The following is a 19,086-nucleotide window of genomic DNA, read 5'->3' on the forward strand; positions in this document are numbered from 1 at the left end:
ATTTTTCTGTCAGAAAAAAACCTTCCTAGCTCAGACAAAGATGTTACTTGTCGAGTGAAAAGTGAAAAAAACGCTTTTTTAAAGAATTTTTCTGAGGAAACTCAGAAAAAACTGAGAGCTCAATGCTCCAGGATCCTCTCAGAAGGAGCCGGAAAAAAGAACTGACCTAACTGTGAACCAACTGTCACCTTTCCTTCACCCCTGAGGCATGGTGGGATACTGGAGGTGCTCAGGGTCTTAAAGGCACAGTGCCAAAGTTTTTATGGTTCTCCTGTGTTAATCTACATGCAGCCTATTGGCTAAGAATGCTTCATTGTTTTTCAATGCAGTTTTCTCTATTTTTTCACTAGAGTTTGCTACTGCGTACTTCCCCAAGCCTAGTTTTAGGAGCTTGGGTACTTATTTATGCTCTATTGTAGTATTTAAAAAAAAAAAAAAAAAAAAAAACTTCATAGAAATAAAGCATTTTAGCCTGTTTTTAACATGATAGCCTGCATGACTGTTTGTTACACATGTATAATGTGTATATATTTTATATATGCTCCGGGGTCCCCGCACAAGGGCGGGAATATTCAATGTTTATGACTATTGATGAGGATCCCCTGGAAGAGAACAGTGCATTTCCTTTAGGAGAGGGGCGTTACACCCTCTCCCATTGGAAATAGGTGTTACAGGCATCGGAGGGGTATCCTCCCAGAGCCTCTGGAAATGCTTTGAAGGGCACAAACGGTGCCCCTCCTTGCATAATCCAGTCTACACCAATTCAGGGATCCCCAGTCCCTGCTCTGGTGCGAAACTGGACAAAGGAAAGGGGAGAGACCACTCCCCTGTCCATCACCACACCAGGGTTGGTGCCGAGAGCTCCTCCAGAGTGTCCCCTGGTGTTAGCCATCTTAGATTCCAAGGTGTGGGGACCTTCTGGAGACCTCGGAGTGGCTAGTGCCAGCAGGTGACGTCAGAGACCCCTCCTGATAGGTGCATACCTGGGTAGGTAGGCAATCCCCCTCTCAGGGCTTTTTAGGGTCTCTCCTCTGGGTGTTTCCTCAGATTTAGTTTCCAAGATTCCTCCAGGACTCCTCTGCTTCAGCTTCTGACCGTCGGATCAACCGCAGACTGCTCCAGGAGCCGTTGTAATTGCAACAAAGTATCCAGGAAGACTCTTGTGACCTGCAACTTCAGATTCAGCCAGCAATTGCACGCTCTGAGGACTACCTGTCTTCACCCTGCACCAGAAGAACCGAAGGAATCTCCCGTGGAGTGACAGAGTCACTTCCCTGCTCCAGCAGGCACCTCTCTGCGACAACAACCAGTACTCTGGAACTCCTCTCCTGGCGACGAGCGTGCTCCCTGGAACACAGGTGGTGGACCGAAGTGACCCAGACTGTCCAAAGGTCCAGCTGTCCAAATATGGTGGAGGTAGGAGCTTGCCTCCCCGTGCAGCGACAGTACCTCTGTGCACCGCGTCTTCTGCAGCTCCTTGGGCACCTGTGCACTTCTTCCAAAAGTTCTTTGAGCCCAGCGTAGCCCAGATCCCCAGCACTCCATCCTGCTATGCACAGCTCTCCGAATTGTTCTCCGGCGGCATGGGATCCTCCACTGTAGTGCTGCGATGACCGCACTTTGCAACTCCTTTGTCCCAGAGTTCTGGGACTCCGTGGGTACTGCCTGGTCTTCTAAGGGCTTTCTGAAGTGCTGAGAGCCCCCTCTGTCTCCTCAGACTGAGTTGAGACCCCCAGGTCCCTCCTTCGTCCAAGCAGCTCCTCTGAAGCAAACTGCGTACTTGCGTGAACCAAGGCTTGTTGGCGGAATGCAGCAACGCAAACAGCCTGCATCCAACAACTCGACGTGGGACATCTCTTGCACCAAGCAGGAACCCGCAGCTATCTTCTTTGGTGCACTTCTGTACTTTTCTTCCAACCAGAGAATCCACTTTTGCACCTTCTTCCAGGTGGGCAGGGGCTCCTGTTCTTCCTGGACTCTTTTTCGACTTCTGGACTTGGTCTCTTTTCTCCAAAGGTCTTCATGTCCAGGAATCAGTCGCTGGTTGCTGACGTCTTGCTTGGTTCTTGTATAATTCTTCATCACGACTTGTAGAGCGTTCTGAGGAAACTTGCTGTACTTTACTCCTACTTTCCTGGCCTCTGGGGTGGGGTACGTTACTTACCTTTGGTGTTCTCTTACACTCCCAGCGCCCCTATACACTATACTTGCCTAGGGGGGAATTCAACATTCGCATTCCATTATTTTAGTATATGGTTTGTGTTGCCCCTAGGCCTATTGCAATCTATTGTATTTTCTACTGTTTGCACTATTTTAGGACTGTTTACTTACCTGATTTTGGTTACTAGTGTATAGGAGTGAGGTAAAGGAAGATTAGTGGCACCTTGCATTTGGCATTCTTCTTGTGAGGCAACTTTGTCTCCATCATCTTAATATGGGCTCATTGGAGAATTGACCACACACATATGGCAAGAAGGTACCTGTAATGGCCACCCATATCTTCTTCCCCAGCAGAGTTACAAAGTACTGTTATATGCAATCTGGGGTCGGCACTTCAAGCTGCACCAAAACAAACGACCCAGCAAAAGGGAAACATGCCAGAAGGAAAGTCACTGCCACTTTGCAGCAGGCAACATTAAAGAACAATCCTCAAAGTGCTACCTGCCTCCATGGTGATGCACTGACCTGGCAAAACAGAAGGGCTGACCCACAGACGAGTACAAGAGCCACAACCCCCATCTAGATGCCAACCACTATGAGCAGCTTGCCCAGCGGAGCACAGGATGCACCCTACAAAGGTCTGAAAGGGAGCAGTTACATTCATCTTGGCTTGTTACTGTACTATGAAAAGAGAAAGGAAAGGTTACTTACCTGCAACAATTGTTCTCTAGCGGTGTGTCCTTCTCTAAGATCACAGCATAAGATTATACCAAAATTGTTTAAAACATAAACATAGAACTAGAATGTGCAAACATTCTAGCAGTGGAGAAGTCAAACGACAGTGCTCCCACAATTTGTGAATGGATAGGGATTATCACTGAATAATTATAGGGCATATGAACCTCAACTTCATCTTCCGATCCGGACAGAGACTCTGATGTAGAACGGCAGTCACCAGCATCCAGTTTCTTCCTTTTCCGGCTCGGACTGCTGGCATCCTGTTTGAAACAAAACAAAAAAAAAGTTGTGTATTTATGCTTGACGCGAACGGAGATGTTTAGATAGTGAACTTTATGGCGTTGCTGAGATATTTATTCTGCAATCAGTTGGTTTCTTTACATATTTAATGCTACTTCTTTCACACAATTTCATTCTCGCAGCTAAAATCCAGCACCATTCAGGAGGAGGGGGCGGGTTAGAACAAATAGGCGATTTATCCAGCAATGAATGCGGATCAAGCACAAAAGCAAAGTCAACACATATAGTTTTTTTTGCACAGTATCTCAAGTCATTCCTAGATATCTGTCAAGTCAAAATCAACAGCCTGAAGTTTATAACAAGGTTGCAGCCCTTCAAAACTTTACTGGATGTTCTTCTTAAGTAAGCAGCTGCTTAACAAGTCTTTCACAAAGCTTCAATACCTCATTACCTTCATTACCAGATGTCCCGCTTGAGTCTGATACAAAACTGCTCCAAATGTCCTTCACAAACTTAATGGGATTTGGCGTCAACATAAAAACAACAATGTATACTTTTGATAATATAATGATTTGTCCTTGTTTTCCGTGGATAGGATAACTAAAAATGCCAATGTTGGTATATGATGATTCAATATTGCAATTACCAAGTATATATAGGTACTAGCAGTCACAGTGCCATTAATCGTATTCTTAGCAAACTGTTTTTTTAAGAGGCACATACCTATAGCTAATATTAAAGGCCAGAGTCCTGTGCTGTGGCAGGAAGAATCAGACTGTCAAAGTTGGTTAAACAAAGTACTAAAGGTATTTGATGAAAGATTTTTTTGTTACAATAGTTATAGATTTTACTGTGAAGTTCTCCTTTTTTGGGGTTGGCTAGTCATTGACAACTCTGCAATATCTGAAGTGGTTACTAGATGTCCCTCTCAATTCAGCTGCAAAAGAAGCAAAATTCTTTCACAAACCTGCAGAACCTCAAGTTGCTGCTAGAGGTCCCTCTCGAGTCAGATGAAAGTGCTTTAAATGAACTGCAATATGCTGATGAGTATTGGCTTCAACATACACATATGAATGTACATTCAACATTAAATATAAATGTATTCAAGCAGCTAACCTTGGGTGTCGATGTTTAGGTGGATGTACAAAGGTATGCAATCTAAAAGTCATCTTAAAGTTAATGTACTTACTGGCTGAAGTGGGCTATTCCATTTACCTATAGTGTGTGATGGGGTGTGAGGGGGCATATTCTCAGTAATAGTAAAACAATAAGTTGCTAAAATTCAATAACTGTCTTGATCACTACAAAACACTTGTGATGATATTCTAGTATAAGGTACAAGACGTCACTAGTAAAGTCAAGTTCCTTCAACCATATTGTTACCAAACAGGTTTTTGAGTGGCACTAGATGTGTATGTCAATAATCGCTTATTTTAAAGGCCAAGGTTCTTTGCTAGATGTTGTGGTAGAAAGGAACTAAATGTCAACGTCAACGGAGCAACACAATAGGTAAAGATATTTGAGGCAAGGTTCTTTTATTAATACACTTTTATAAATATTTGCATTTTACTATGGATTTTTATTGAGGCTCGCAAGACATACACAAATCTCTAGTTCCTCAATTTGTTACTAGGGTTTCTTCTGGAATCTGATACAAATGAACTGAAGTTTCTTTATCGAGCTACAGTACCTCACACCATTATTAGAGGTCCCTCTCAAGACAGATGGCAAATCCTCAAGATCCTTTCACAAAGGTGCAGTTCTTCAAGTCATTATCATATGGCTTGCACAACTGAGGTACAAAATCCTCATAGTTCTTTCACAAAAATGCAGCACATCAAGTAATTTCTTTAGGTCCCTCTCAAATCAGAAGCAAGTGCTTGAAATGTCAAAAACAAAGCTGCAGGTGTGTGGCCTGAGAAATTTGCACAAACACCAATTCTAATGACCTATGCTCATTTTACACAGGATAAATAAATATTCCAAAGTTGGCTTACAGTGATGAGTTGACATTGCAACTTTGAATAAATGTTTTGTTTGGTATGGAAATAGTTGCTGATACCCTACTATACATGGGTACTAGCAGTCACTGGGGAAATACAAGTGTCTAAAATCTCTACGGGGAACTATTTTATAGGTGTCTGCAAAAATTTGCAAGGGAAAAAATGCAGCCACACAAAATGAAGGCATCTAATAGATGAAGTGGGGTGGTCCACTTGGCCTATACATTGTGCTGCGGTAAAAGAAGCATCATTTTAGTGACATCTGAACAGACCAATGGTGAAAGAGTGTCGATGGAAAACCCCTACGTAAGCATGCATTTTTGTTATGATTTGTATTGGAAACCATGAGGCTGGCACATAAAACAATTGCACTGTTACCACATAGGGAACAACTGGATACATTTTGAGGATGTTTTAGCACTACCATTGTATGTGCAATGAAGTAATCAGAGTAGGGTCTTATAACTTATTACAAGACTGGGGGTGTGGCTTGAGCGCCGCGCTAGATGGCAGCTCTCTCCTAAGCTCTGTGCAGCCTCTATCTCACCGAGCCGTAGTGGACTGAGATGCCACCTTGTGAATGACGCAGATGGATGGGTGAACTGAAATAGACCCTGTTGATGGTGCCATATTGAGCTGGGTAGGCCTGAGATTTAATGTATTAATAATATATATTGCAGATCGATGTTTCAAGGACAGGCAACCCTGTAATATCCCTTTGTCCAGCGATTCTTCCAAGTGAGCTGCGCTGCATAGGAGAATACTGCGAGATGCCTACCATCCACTTTCGCTCTGGGTGAGTCTTGCTCTCACTAATTTTACCACGCACTCCTGGCTTTCCTTATATCACAGAGCTGAAATGCTTGATGATCTACACATCACACCTGCAAAAGTCTTAAATACATGGTCTTTCCTACTTTTCAGCTGCTCTTCGTGAGCCACACGCGACTTAAGTTCCCTATGGAATGTGACATACGTTTATATATTTAGAGCCTTTGCTGAACTCTTTTCATACCATCTTCTCCATGGATATTAGGGTTACATCTATAAGCATGTTCGGGTATTTTCTGATGACCATCCCCATATAATACCTGTGCTTTCCCCATTAAAGTAACAACATGGTGCACCTTTCTCAAGACATGGGCTTACTTTGAAATTGCACAGCCACATATGTTTACTTGCTTCTGACCCTCATGCTTCTCATTCTTAATATTGTTGGATGCCAGCAACATTGTACTGTATTGATTGTGCGCCTCGCAGAAGTGCTCTTTTGGCAGATGTTGTTTGGAGTGTTAGCAGATAGGTATTTCTTCAGAACATTCATAGTTTGAAAAGGTTTGATAAAATGGTTTGATTGTCATAGGATATACCATGCATTTATTTCTTTGAGCCTCATATTTTATCACTATTTTGGTGTCTCTCTCTCTCTCTCTACAACGGTGTTTCCTTTACACCCTTGTTATTTTATCTCAGTTCTAAATCATGCCTGAACTTGGAGGTTCTAAAGATAAAGACACTAAGGGGAAATTCAAATGTGTAAAGCAAGATCCTCCACTCCCCTATTCCAATATTAACTGCAAATCCGGAGACTCTAACAATGGAGGCCATATTATCCAAAATTAATGATGTACATGAGATTGCTCAAAGTACTAAAACTAATACTGGTCTCTCTCTCAATAGGAGGTTGCAGCCATCAGGAAGGACATGAAAGATCTGACCATTAGGATTAACCATGCTGGGGGCAAAATCAGTAATATAGAATATAGTGTAACGGTTCAGAAGAAATATCTTCAAAGGGTTAAACAGGTTGTATCTTCTCTCAAAAGAGACGTCAATGATATGGAGGATCGTAGTAGACGTGGTAATCTTACAATTTTTAGTAGTCCTGAGAGAGTGTAGGACAAATCTTCTATGGTGGATTTACCTGAATCTTGGATCCCAGCTACCCTCCATATATCCTTACATAGAGATTTTGAGATAAAACATGCCTATTGGATACCACCTTTTCAACGTTAAACTACATCTCCATGTTCAGAAATCTTTAAACCTTTACGTCTTCACCATACAGAGTTCATTGTTGCACAGGTGAGGAAATCCAAGGTTATTTTTGGCAAGGATCTAAGATTTCCATTTCTCACGACTTTACGAGAGGTACGGTGTTAAGGAGTAAGGGCTTTTTAGCCCTACAAAATAGACTTTCTGAAAGGAATATCCCCTTCTCGTTTGCTGGTCCCTCCCATTACAACACTGTTTTTAAGGGTAAACCTCAAATCTTCGATAAGCCATCAGAACTCGCCATCATTTGTGACAATACATCAGACTCAAATACACAAAGATGGTGCTTCTGGCGCCCCATTTTTTCACCCCACCTTGACATTTTCTGAGGTATATTGGTGTATCCGTTTTTAGTTGTGCAGAGGTATTTCTCTTTGCCCATATGTTTGTTGTTATCTCTTCTGCCTGAAATACAATTGTCTTTAACCTGTTAAAGACAGAGATGTTACAAATTGTGTGTGTCTTCTTGAGACGGTTATGTTCTGTCTAATATTCAGTTTATTTAGTTACTGTATGATTATAAGTAATGCTTCTCTCATATTGTGTGCTGATGGGAGACGGGGGAGGGCATTTTGTTTCTTTTCTTTCCTTTCTTCCTTCTTTCTCTCACCTATTGTGATTATTAGTTGTCTATTTTACTCTTTTTGTAATAGGGAATGGCATTTTAGATACGTATAGCCATTTCATTTTCTTTTCCACACTAAAGATTTATGTGTAGGTGACTTTAATAATGTTCTTTTTTTCACTATTATTACTCTTCAGTGATTTTTTGATGTACCGGATGTGTATTATATTTGCTTCTATGACATGTTACCATAAATGTGCTAACCCTCTATATCCCGCCCAAAACCTATTGGTGAATTTGATCTTAATATGTGTGACTTTGACAGACTTTTGGCGCAGTGAATCACTCTACGTTCCATGCGTGGATGCTCCAAGAGCTTCCAAGGTTTATACTTTGTCCCCTGAGACCAGTCATCTCGATTTTTAGAGATGACTTTTGGCTGTGTGTTTTTTGCCTGGGTTTTTTTCTGTGTTTTCTTGTGTGTGCCTTATACTTATCTACTCTTTTCCTTATTTCCTCTATCCACTTTGCATGTGTTTTTTTTTTAAGATAGATGCTTTCATTTGCCCTTCTGTTGGCAGAGAACTATGATCAAATTAATACTTGGATCTATTCTCATTTTCTCCAATGCCTGACTTGAAGGTTATATCTCTCAATGCAAAAGGCTTAAATCACCCATTAAGACGTAAAAAGATACTACATTACTAATCGGTCTTAAAGGAGACATGTTCTTTTTACAAGAAACTAAGACTGGTCACAAGCATGCCCTTTCCCTGCGCTCTGGCCAGGTATCTGATGTAGCTTGCTCCCCGGCTAATTAAAAAAAGAATGGTATCTTTATACTTATCACAAAACGCTGTGGTTTTTCAAATATATCTGTTGAACATGATAAAGGCAGGTTGACTATAGTTAGACTTTCTCATGGCAACGGCAAACTTTATGCAGTTATTATTTAAGCTACATACATTTATGATTCTCGAATTTGGCACACTATCAGCTCCAAAATGTATGCTTTGCCTCAATCTGCAAACCCTATTCTAAAGGGGGAATTCAATCTTCCATGAATATCTTTCTTGACACATATTCTGCCTTTCATTATAGGCCTACAAGGGCTCATAAAGCTATGCGCAGCTTTTGCACCACATATAAATTAATAGACATATGGAGATTACACAATCCCACAGGCAGTGACTTTACGTTTTTTTCTTCTTCTCATAATTTCATCTCTAGATGTTTTTGACTCCTCAATAGAACCGATTCTAGTATCTGATTACACTGCCATTACTGCATCCTTTATGTTCTCATGCACACGACCCAGGCGGAGCGCTTGGAGAATGAACCCAGACTATGGTTGAGTAATGAGATTTCTCAAATTCTGAAAGGAAATTCTAGTTCAGTGTCTTCCACAGTAATTATTTGGGATGCTTTAAAGTGTACTGTCAGAGGTCTTTGTATCAGTTGGATGTCCAAAAAGAATAAAGACATCCAGGATTTTTACATGTCTCATGGACCCTTCTTTATTGATAGATATTACATGGCTCAAATATGAATATAACTTTATCAGCAAAAAAGCACACCTAGCGGTGCAAGCTCAAGCAACCAAGAAACTGTTCTATTAAATAAAGCCGGTAAGTACTTAGCTGCATTTCTTAAATTTAAACATAATAATTCTATTATTAACGGTGGTTAAAGATTCTCAAGGGACCATCAAAACTAAAACTGTAGACATATTGGAGATTTTTTAAAACTTTTATGAAACTCTCTATGCCCTGAAGACTGGAACCACAGTAGATGCATGTGTGAACTTTTTGAGTCAAGTCCCCATAAAATCCCTCTCAGAAGAGGAGAACCTCCATCTTAATAACCAGATTGACAGGTCCCTGGGCCGGACGACTTTCCAGATGAATTCTACAAGTCTATCGCTGACACTATTTTACCTACTTTAGAATCCTTACTTCTTCAATTTGTTACATCCAGTGTTGTTTTAAGGTCATCGGCAGAATCCACCATAGTTGCGATTCCTAAAGAAGGGACGGATCATCCTGAAATAAAGAATTACAGCCCTATTTCCCTTTTAAATATGGAGACAAAGGTTTATTCTCAGATTCTAGCAAAACGCCTGGAACGTTTGATTACCAAATTAATTAACCACTTGCAATCCAGATTTGTTCAAAGGTAGGATCTCATGCGATAATACTCGTCTTTTTTTGTCAAGTGATCGAAAAAGCATCCCTTGTTAATTCTCCTTCCTAAGTTGCAAAAGCCTTGGATGCTGAAAAAGCTTTCGATAAGGTCACTGGCCTTTTCTTAAAGCTATTTTAGGTCGATATAACTTGGGTAAAATGTTCTCTTTGATGATTATGTCCACTGCAAGGATAATAGTTTGAGTCTCGTTCTTCCTCTTTCTTCTTACATCAAGGCACCCGCCAGGGCTGTCTATTTTCTCCACTATTATTTCTTTTGGGCATTGATCCATATTTAGTAATGATTAATGACTCTACTCAGATTAGTGGTGTTCCTTTCAGTTCACACATATTTAAAACAGCCACATATGCGGATGACATATTGTCTCTAAAAATCCCAATGTAATTTCCTAACCTTCTATCTCTGAGTCAGTCTTTTGAGGAATATTTGGGCTACCTGCCAAATAGACATAAGACAGAGGTCATGCCTCTTAATGTTTGTCACCCTTCTTGCATTGGGCAATCAGGCGTTCTACGGCTAACAAATATTATTGAATATTTCGGCATATGGTTTTCTAAAAACTTAGCGGAATCAATAACTGTAATGAACTGAAGAGCTTAGATAATATCAAGGATCAACTATCCTCTTGGTCACCTAAATTTATATCTCTGTGAGGAAGATTGGAAACCAGATGATTACGCTCCCTTCCTGTTAGTCTGTCTTCTAACTTTTTCTCTACCTTGGATAAATTAACACCCAATTTTTTGTGGTCTAATGAAAAACCTAGAATGAATCTTAAAAAACGTAGACTTCCGGGTTCAATGGGAGGGTGCGATTTTCCAAACTGGTATAATTATCAAACAGCTTGCCTCATAGCCCACAGAGTGTGTTCCTTTCATATCTCAACTACTATGGTAGCCCCTTGGCTATTAATTAAGCACCATCTTATATCCTCATATTCCTTGTTTTCAGCATTAACCATGAACTTTCCTGAATTGCCCTACTCTTTGCATATTTTTCATGATACAATTTGAGCTCTCAAACGTTTGGACCAGTCTTTATCACCTAAACTATCCAAGCCTTTGGCTCTTTCATTGTGGAATAACTCAAAACTATCTACAGAGGTTTCAACCAATATAGGTCCAGTTTGGGCTGCAACAGGTATAAATGTAGTGTCTAATCATTATCCAATATGGATTTTTATAACTTCTTAAAGATTAACGCAAACATTTAAAAACACAGTGCATCACCTCCTTCATATTTTTTTCTCTTTTCAAAACATTGACCAGAGAAGGACATGTAGTGTTGAAAATATAAAATCTTCCGCAATGCTCTAGTGCGGTCTCATTCACCTATTCAACAACATTGGTCAACATACCTTCAAAAGTCAAACATTTCTCCAATTCTTGATGAGAATTGGCCATCTCCATTAACCTTCTGAGCAATAAATTAATTCCAACATTATCCCAGACACATTTTACATTGCACATTTTCTCTACTGGACACTGTCCAAAATGTTTAAATGATGTCTTATTGAATCTGATCTTTGCTGGTGCTGTAAGGATACAACTGGCACTTTCAATCATATGTGTCTTTCTTGTAAATACCTATCTATTGGACGAATGTTCATAACAGAGTTTCTAACATTTTAAAATATCTTTCTCCTTATCACGTTAGGCCCACATGCCTGGAGTCCACCTTAGGAGATATCTGATAACAATATGAATTTGCTAGATCTTCTTTTGACGGTAGCAGTCAAAGTTATCTTGTTGGAATAGAAAGCATTGAATGGTGTTTCATTTAACGTGGTGGGCACGGGTTACCTACCTTAGGAGCATATAGAAAAGTTTATAATTCTCCCAAAGGACACCTCCCCCTTCACATTAGCTCTGGCACACACTAGACATCTTTATGGCTGCTTCGTAACAAATGTCTTACCAATATCTTGCTTTTTCTTGTTTTGTAGGAAGTATCTAATTTCATTCTGTAATATAACCCTAAGGTACTCCCTTTCTTCTTGTCTTTCATTCTCTCTTTTCACTCCCTTTACAGAATCTACCTTTGAGACCCACCAACATTTTATTCATATTCCCATTTGCGCTCAATTGGATCTAATCTGTAGTATTTCTAGGTTTCATTCTTGTTTTTATTGCCATTTATATATATTTGGCTACTTTTGTCTAAAATTACAATATATTGTCGATCTTATGTGTTCATTTGGTACTTATAACACTAAGATACCTTTTGGTTAACTCTTTATATATACATGCACCTTTGCCATGAAAAGCTAATTACTCCTCATATTATATCACTGATGAGATCTTGTATGCCATCTTTGATATTATCACTGCGACATTTGCAATAAAACTTTTGGTAAGAAAACTGTGCATGGCAAGGGCACGAGTTATAGTTACTTTAGGGCATTTAGAGTTATAAATACTTGAAAGAACTCTAACTTTAACTGCTGAATTTGTATGGGTTTGTGCAAGTAAATTCAGAAAATAACTACTAGAATGTCCTAAACCTTAGTTTTTTTTCCAGTGAATATATATATATTTTTTTTTTATTTATTTATTTAATGGATTGTAGTTTAGTGATGTCTTTTTTTATTATGTGCGACATGTATATTGCATGGGTTTCATGTCAGCTATTCCATATGTTATTTTTCATTGCTTTTGTTACTTCTTCTGTTTTCTGAAAGTTAATTAAACATTCAGAACAATAAATTATCACAAGACTTAATTTGTCTCACAAGAGGTGATTTCTTTAAATATATTTCTCTTTCAACTGACTGTTTACAGAGATCTATGTATCCAAACAATGCTGGATCCTCAAAGCACATAAATTACAGCCCCAAGAAAGTTAACACCGTTTATAAAAGACTCAATTCAAATCATAAAATACTCTCAATCATTGAAAAACTGCAAAACAAATACCCTCTGAAACACTTATCAAAACAAGCATTTGAAGCTGCTTGTGAAATTTCACAACATTCTCAGAAAATTAGGTCTTAAGTTACCCATTCAACACTGAATTATCAAATCATACAGGGTACAAATACACATCAGCAGAGGCATATCCCAGTGCAAAATGTTTCAAGGAGACAGGTTTTTGTTTTGCAGTACACCTTTTATTGACCAACTGAATCGGCCATTGTCCAAAAGTAATTTTGTATCCTCCAATCCACAAAGTCCATGACACAGTATTCAGGCTCGAAATTGATTTAACGGATGTAATCTTATGAATTAATCAGTCTTCTGCATGTTTATGAAAGACTATGCTTCGTCACACAATCTGGTACCAAAGATGCGCTTTTTCAAACTTTCGCATGTGACATATAAGAGATCCTTTTTATGCACTGAAAGCATGGAGAACAGAGCATCAGAAGGAGTCCCATCATTAAGCATGGAGATGTGCAGTGGAGATCGCTGGAAAAAGAGTACCCTTGTCATGTGAAAATGCATATGACATTACCCAGCATTTTCAGTGAACAGCTTTAAAGTGTCTTGGACTTAATAAATGTCTCCAAATCCTGGTCAGAAGTTGTATGCCATGATTGGTATTTAATTGTGACACATTTTCTGTATAAAAAAGAAGTTACCTTTTCCTTGTCTTGATCCTTCGGCTTCTTTTTCTTTTTGCTTCCATCCTAAATATAACAGAATTGTATACGGACTTAAGTATTTGGCACAAAGTGCATGCAAACATGTTAAGAAAGATTGCGAAGGTTTCACAAATCCACATAGCAGACATTATATTTTGTATTGAAAACATGCACCCGATTTACTCAACCAAGATCAATTCCATCTCCAGGAGAGTTGTTTACCTGCAAACAATCATCCCTAAAATTGTGCCTGCTTTCTTCAAGGGTCCTGCACGCCAGCTTTCCTTTCAAAATAATACCCTTCTGTACCCTTGTTAAACAAGTAGCAGTTACTGAAGACTGTTCTGAACAGCCTCTACGGAAGATCCTTGTTCACGTTATGAAGGCAATCAACAATTGTTGCCATTTGCTTACTATTAGTTATAAGCCATCTATTTAAAGTTTGAACTCTGATGTAATCCTATTAAAGATTTTTTTTATAAGTTGATCGAAACTTTAAAACATTTTCCCCATTATGATGGAGACTTTTACTGCTACACTGCTGCAAAATATACTTGTAGGCTCATCTTAAAACATATTAAGTATCATCTTGCAAATACAAAACAAAAACATTCTGATAAAAAGCAAAACTGCTTGTGACATCATTGGCAGTCATGCATTGAGGCTTTAAAGTAGTATACAATCAAATGACCAATCTACAGCGCCCACAATTTTTAGGTTATTGCACTGAGGTAAAATAGATGATGTTATGATAGACCAATGCAACTAAAGTTTGCAATTCTTTCAAAGTATACACAAGGTCAGAAAGTGGCCACAAAACCCTTGAACTTTGAATTGAACACAAGGATTGAAGCTAACACCCTTTAGCACTCTTTTAGTTCAAAATAATAGGCCCTCAATCCTCAAACCCACTACACAAAGGAAAAATCTAAATAGACATCGTGATAGGTCTAGATTGTAATCATGACAGAATATGGATATGAGACAATAATCCAAAAGAAGCTGCGTCTGAATTTAGGGTGGCATTTAAAGATCTGCATGAATGGTAATCAGCAGGTTAGGTTGAAGGTAAAATTTAAGAATAACTGCCTTTCTGCTACTGCATTGCAACCTTAACTTAAATTGGACAAGATTTAGGTAATAAACCATCACATTTCCCACATACCTTCTAGGTCAGTGCACAATCAGAGTCACTATTGACTCAACCCTATCTTTCAAGACTTCAATTGATCAATAAGGTAAATTTGACCTTCTAGTGTCCTGCACAAACTTAGGAAAAAAGCTAATAACCAGTAAAGGTGTTACTAAACATAGGCCCTTGAGGCTTAGTAGCCAAAAATTAGAACTGGGATAAGAGGAATATGGTAATGTAACAGACTGGGCAAAATGAAGCAATGTATTCAGTCTGCTAGGGGCTCAACTGTTAGAAAGAGCATGGTTAATAAAAAAAAAAGATTATTTAGGTTTGCTGTTTTTTATAGAAAGTGTGCTGTAGGCCTAATTACAATAGAAGATGGGAAAACTGAGCAAGCAATGCAAATCCAATAAGACTTATATTTCAACACTGTGAAAAGATGTCATGCACACAATCACCTTTTGGTGATCTATACAATTTGAAAGGGAATCATACCTATAGGCACATCATGCCCACCCAGACCAAGAAAGTTCCCTGCAGTCATCAAACTACACACAGGTTTCCATGCATGCAGTGGAACGAAATTAAAGGCACCTATTAATAACACATGTGCACAAGGTTACAACCAAAAATGCACTCAGGCAAAGAAGCCGGTGGACAAATACCTTACCACCTACAGCATCCATGGACACATGCACATCAACCTACCTACAGACACTGATTTAAACAGACATACAGGCACACAAGGACATAGACAAATCTAATACAGGAACCCATGTACATACAGTAATTTTAAGCACACAGACATAAGTGCCTAAGCATATAAGGGAAAAGGCATACAGGCATCCATATATACATTTCAACATGCATAAAGGAGTATAGCAAGGAACCCAGTCACTCGTAGACATGTATGAAATCATGGAAGGATAGCGACACGGAATAAGAGAAAGAGGGATAGAGAAAGATGAACCAATTGACAGATGCCAACCAGAGAGATGAATATATTATTAATGATAAAGGCTTCATGTTCACTTAATCTTTGGCTCCTCTGAGATGGAGATTATATTTGAGGTGGAAGAAAGAAGTGGAGTGTCATTGTTCAATAAGTCTTTGGATTCTCCTTTCAGAATACTACAATCTCCACACCTAGCCAATCATTACCCTCTTTGGATTCATCTCCTGAGGTAACAATAGTCCAAGGTCTCTACAGTATGTTCATACATTAGGAGTACTGCAATGCATTACATGCATTTCTGTAGTTGCCCGACCTGATCCGTACGCATGAGCATCGTGCATCTTGTCCTGTACTTTCCTTTAACTAATCGCTGTCAGCTGTACTATATCATTTGGTCCAATTGTCTCCATGCCCTCGTCCTGACCTGGTCCCCTCTATCTATTCCTATAATTAAAGATCTCAGACTCACTCACTTCCAGTGGACACAGACAAGTAAACTCCCCCTTAATCAGGTTAAAATCCCAATTTAACCAATGGTTACCCATTTAAATGTATTGCCCGTTTCCACTCTGCATTGTATGCTAGACAAGTGCTGGTTGGCAGTCATGCACAGACTAGAGGTGAACATGGGAAACAGCCTTTACTACACAATGGGAACCATGCCGTTCCTTAACAACGCAGTCTCAACAGCGGATGCGTCTTTACCTCGCATGCCTGAACCACATAGGTCTTTACGACGACTAGTTTTAGGGAATGCGTTATTGGACTCGTGTTGGATTTGAAGTCCAACACCACCTCTCTACTGTAGCGCAGTCTGTAGTTGGAAGAGTAAATTATACTATTCCAAAGTCCAGTGCCCCCTAAAGCAAGTCATTGTCAGCAACACCGGCATCCAAGAGAAGGCATTGAAGTGGATCATCTCGTTCCTCACTGGAAGAACACAGTGTCCGCCTCCCCCCGTTTCGTTCCGAGGCCACCGAAGTCATCTGCGGCGTCCTGCAAGGATCATCACTCAGCCCCACCCTCTTCAACGTCTACATGAGACCTCTCGCAGCCATCGCACGCCAACACAACCTCAACATCATCTCCTACGCCGACGACACCCAGCTGATCCTCTCCCTCACCAGAGACCCCGACATTGCCAGAACCAGCCTCCACGAAGGGATGAAAGACGTCGCCGAGTGGATGAAGAACAGCCGCTTGAAACTGAACTCAGACAAGACGGAAGTCCTCATCCTTGGACCATCACCCTCCGCCTGGGACGACTCCTGGTGGCTCCCAGCCCTGGGCACCGCCCCCAAGCCGACAGACCACGCACGCAACCTGGGATTCATCCTGGACTCCTCCCTCGCGATGACCAGACAAGTCAACGCCGTCTCCTCTTCATGCTTTCACACCCTCCGCATGATCTTCCGATGGATCCCTATCGAAACCAGGAAGACGGTCACCCAGGCCCTCGTCACCAGCCGGCTGGACTACGGAAACGCCCTCTACGCCGGAACCACAGCCAAGCTACAGAAAAGACTACAACGCATCCAGAACGCATCCGCCCGACTCATCCTGGACATCCCTCGACACAGCCACATCTCCGGCCACCTGAGGAACCTGCACTGGCTCCCCGTCAACAAGAGGATCACGTTCAGGCTCCTCACCTACGCACACAAGTCTCTCCACAACCTGGGCCCCAAGTACCTCAACGACCGCCTGACCTTCCACACACCCACCCGTCAGCTACGGTCCGCTAGCCTCGCCCTCGCCACCGTACCCCACGCATCCGAAGAGCCACCGCCGGAGGCAGATCCTTCTCCTACCTGGCGGCCAAGACTTAGAACTCCCTCCCCATCCACCTTCGGCTGACCCAGGACCACCTGGCCTTCAGGAGACAACTCAAGACCTGGCTGTTCGAGCAGTAGCGGCCCCCCTCCCCAAGCTCCTTGAGACCCTTCCGGGTGAGTAGCGCGCTATACAAGTGTTATGATTGATTGATTGATTGATTGTAAATATCTGCGTGGTTCAAACCGCGTTGTAAAAGCATGGGTTAAAAAGGCCTGCATGATTCCATCATACAACCGGTGAACATCATCATCTCCTTTGACCTAGATCTCGGTATCCTAACCGGAACCTTGCTCAGCGATTCCTCTCAAAACCTAATAGGCCTTCTGATACCACCTCACTAGTCTAATGTCAGCTGTGACAAACATGGTAGCAGCATCACTATTATTCACAAAAGTTCAAGTGCAAGATGATGCAAACTGACCAGTATTGTTCTTTCCAGTGCATGATCCTTGACATTTCCATTAATTTACTAAAATTAGACTAAAGGCTCTTTACCAAAACCCCGGTGATCACGTTCTCCTTCTTGAATGACTGTATGAATTTCTCCGCTACTCAGCTGCTGATTTTTTATTCAAATGTCTTTTTTGGGGGCTTGAATTATGGGGTGACCATAAGGACAGGGTGGTAAAGCTCATTTCCTTTTTCTTTCGGGATAACAATCTTCTGCAACAGTGCTGAAAACACACCAATATTAAAGCCACTATTCTTGATTTCACCATGCTCAAAGACTCGTGTGCCGATTACTGTTTTCCTAAAGAGAGTTGTGATCAACATTCGATCCCACCCATGTTACACATCACAATTTATAAAACCTTTGCTCAGCCTAAAAAGGAGACTGCATGCTCTTGTGAGATTAAAATAGATGGTGATAATCTCAATCAACATCATTGTAATGCAGAGGAGTGCAAAAGTAATCATAAAAACCTTTTCTTGGCCAATTACACAAAATTCAATCCCTACGTTGTATCTTATGTAATTGTTCTAAGCTCTTCTTTAACATTGGTAACACTTCAACTCCACCTTCCCCTTTGTTCTTTTTTCAAATATCACAAAGGCAAATATGAGGTGTTTGTTCACTTTTTCAACAGAAAAAAGAAATCAGGTGAACGGTCTTTCTCTTCAGCTCAGATGCCACTTTTATTCAAAATCTTAAAATTCTGATAACTTGTGTCACCAGTATTCTTAAGATTCTCAGCTGTATGTCAAGACGTCTCAAAATGACTTGTCTCTCCTCTACAGTACGAAGTATGTTGAAGGCTGACTGTCCACTATCTTCCTGAAACTCAAACTGCAAAAATCTGAATTTCTTCTCATTTCTCTTAAGAAGTCAAATCTTGGACATCTTCATCCCATTTCTTAGACAGCAACCCTACTTTTAACAGTGACAAATATTTGGGAGCCATCCTCGACAGACTTAAGTTTTAGTCACGTTACAACTCAGATTTCTCTGCGGTATCAAGCACATTATGCCTCATTGGACAATCACCATCCATCACACACAGCAGGGGACACACACTTCGGGACATTCTATGCCCTAGCTTTCTGGAACCTTGTCCTCCCCCTTCTTCCCCATCTATGTGGCTACCTGGGCAACCCGGTTGCCTTCTTTAA

At 40.6% G+C, this 19,086-nt stretch overlaps 1 protein-coding gene across 4 annotated transcripts in view; it reads right to left on the reverse strand.

Annotated features, from left to right (window-relative positions):
- Positions 1-19,086, reverse strand: part of FAM133B (family with sequence similarity 133 member B) — a 130,239-nt gene that overhangs the window by 39,350 nt on the left and 71,803 nt on the right. For all 4 annotated transcript variants that reach the window (XM_069211651.1, XM_069211650.1, XM_069211649.1 and 1 more), the window contains 2 exons: positions 13,547-13,594; positions 3,063-3,158 (listed from right to left, as the gene is read on the reverse strand). In XM_069211651.1, the coding sequence (XP_069067752.1) occupies positions 3,063-3,158; positions 13,547-13,594 (144 nt within the window). The remainder of the gene's footprint in view (positions 1-3,062; positions 3,159-13,546; positions 13,595-19,086) is intronic.

This window comes from Pleurodeles waltl, chromosome 10 (genome assembly GCF_031143425.1).
Source record: "Pleurodeles waltl isolate 20211129_DDA chromosome 10, aPleWal1.hap1.20221129, whole genome shotgun sequence".
Classification (NCBI taxonomy): domain Eukaryota; kingdom Metazoa; phylum Chordata; class Amphibia; order Caudata; family Salamandridae; genus Pleurodeles; species Pleurodeles waltl.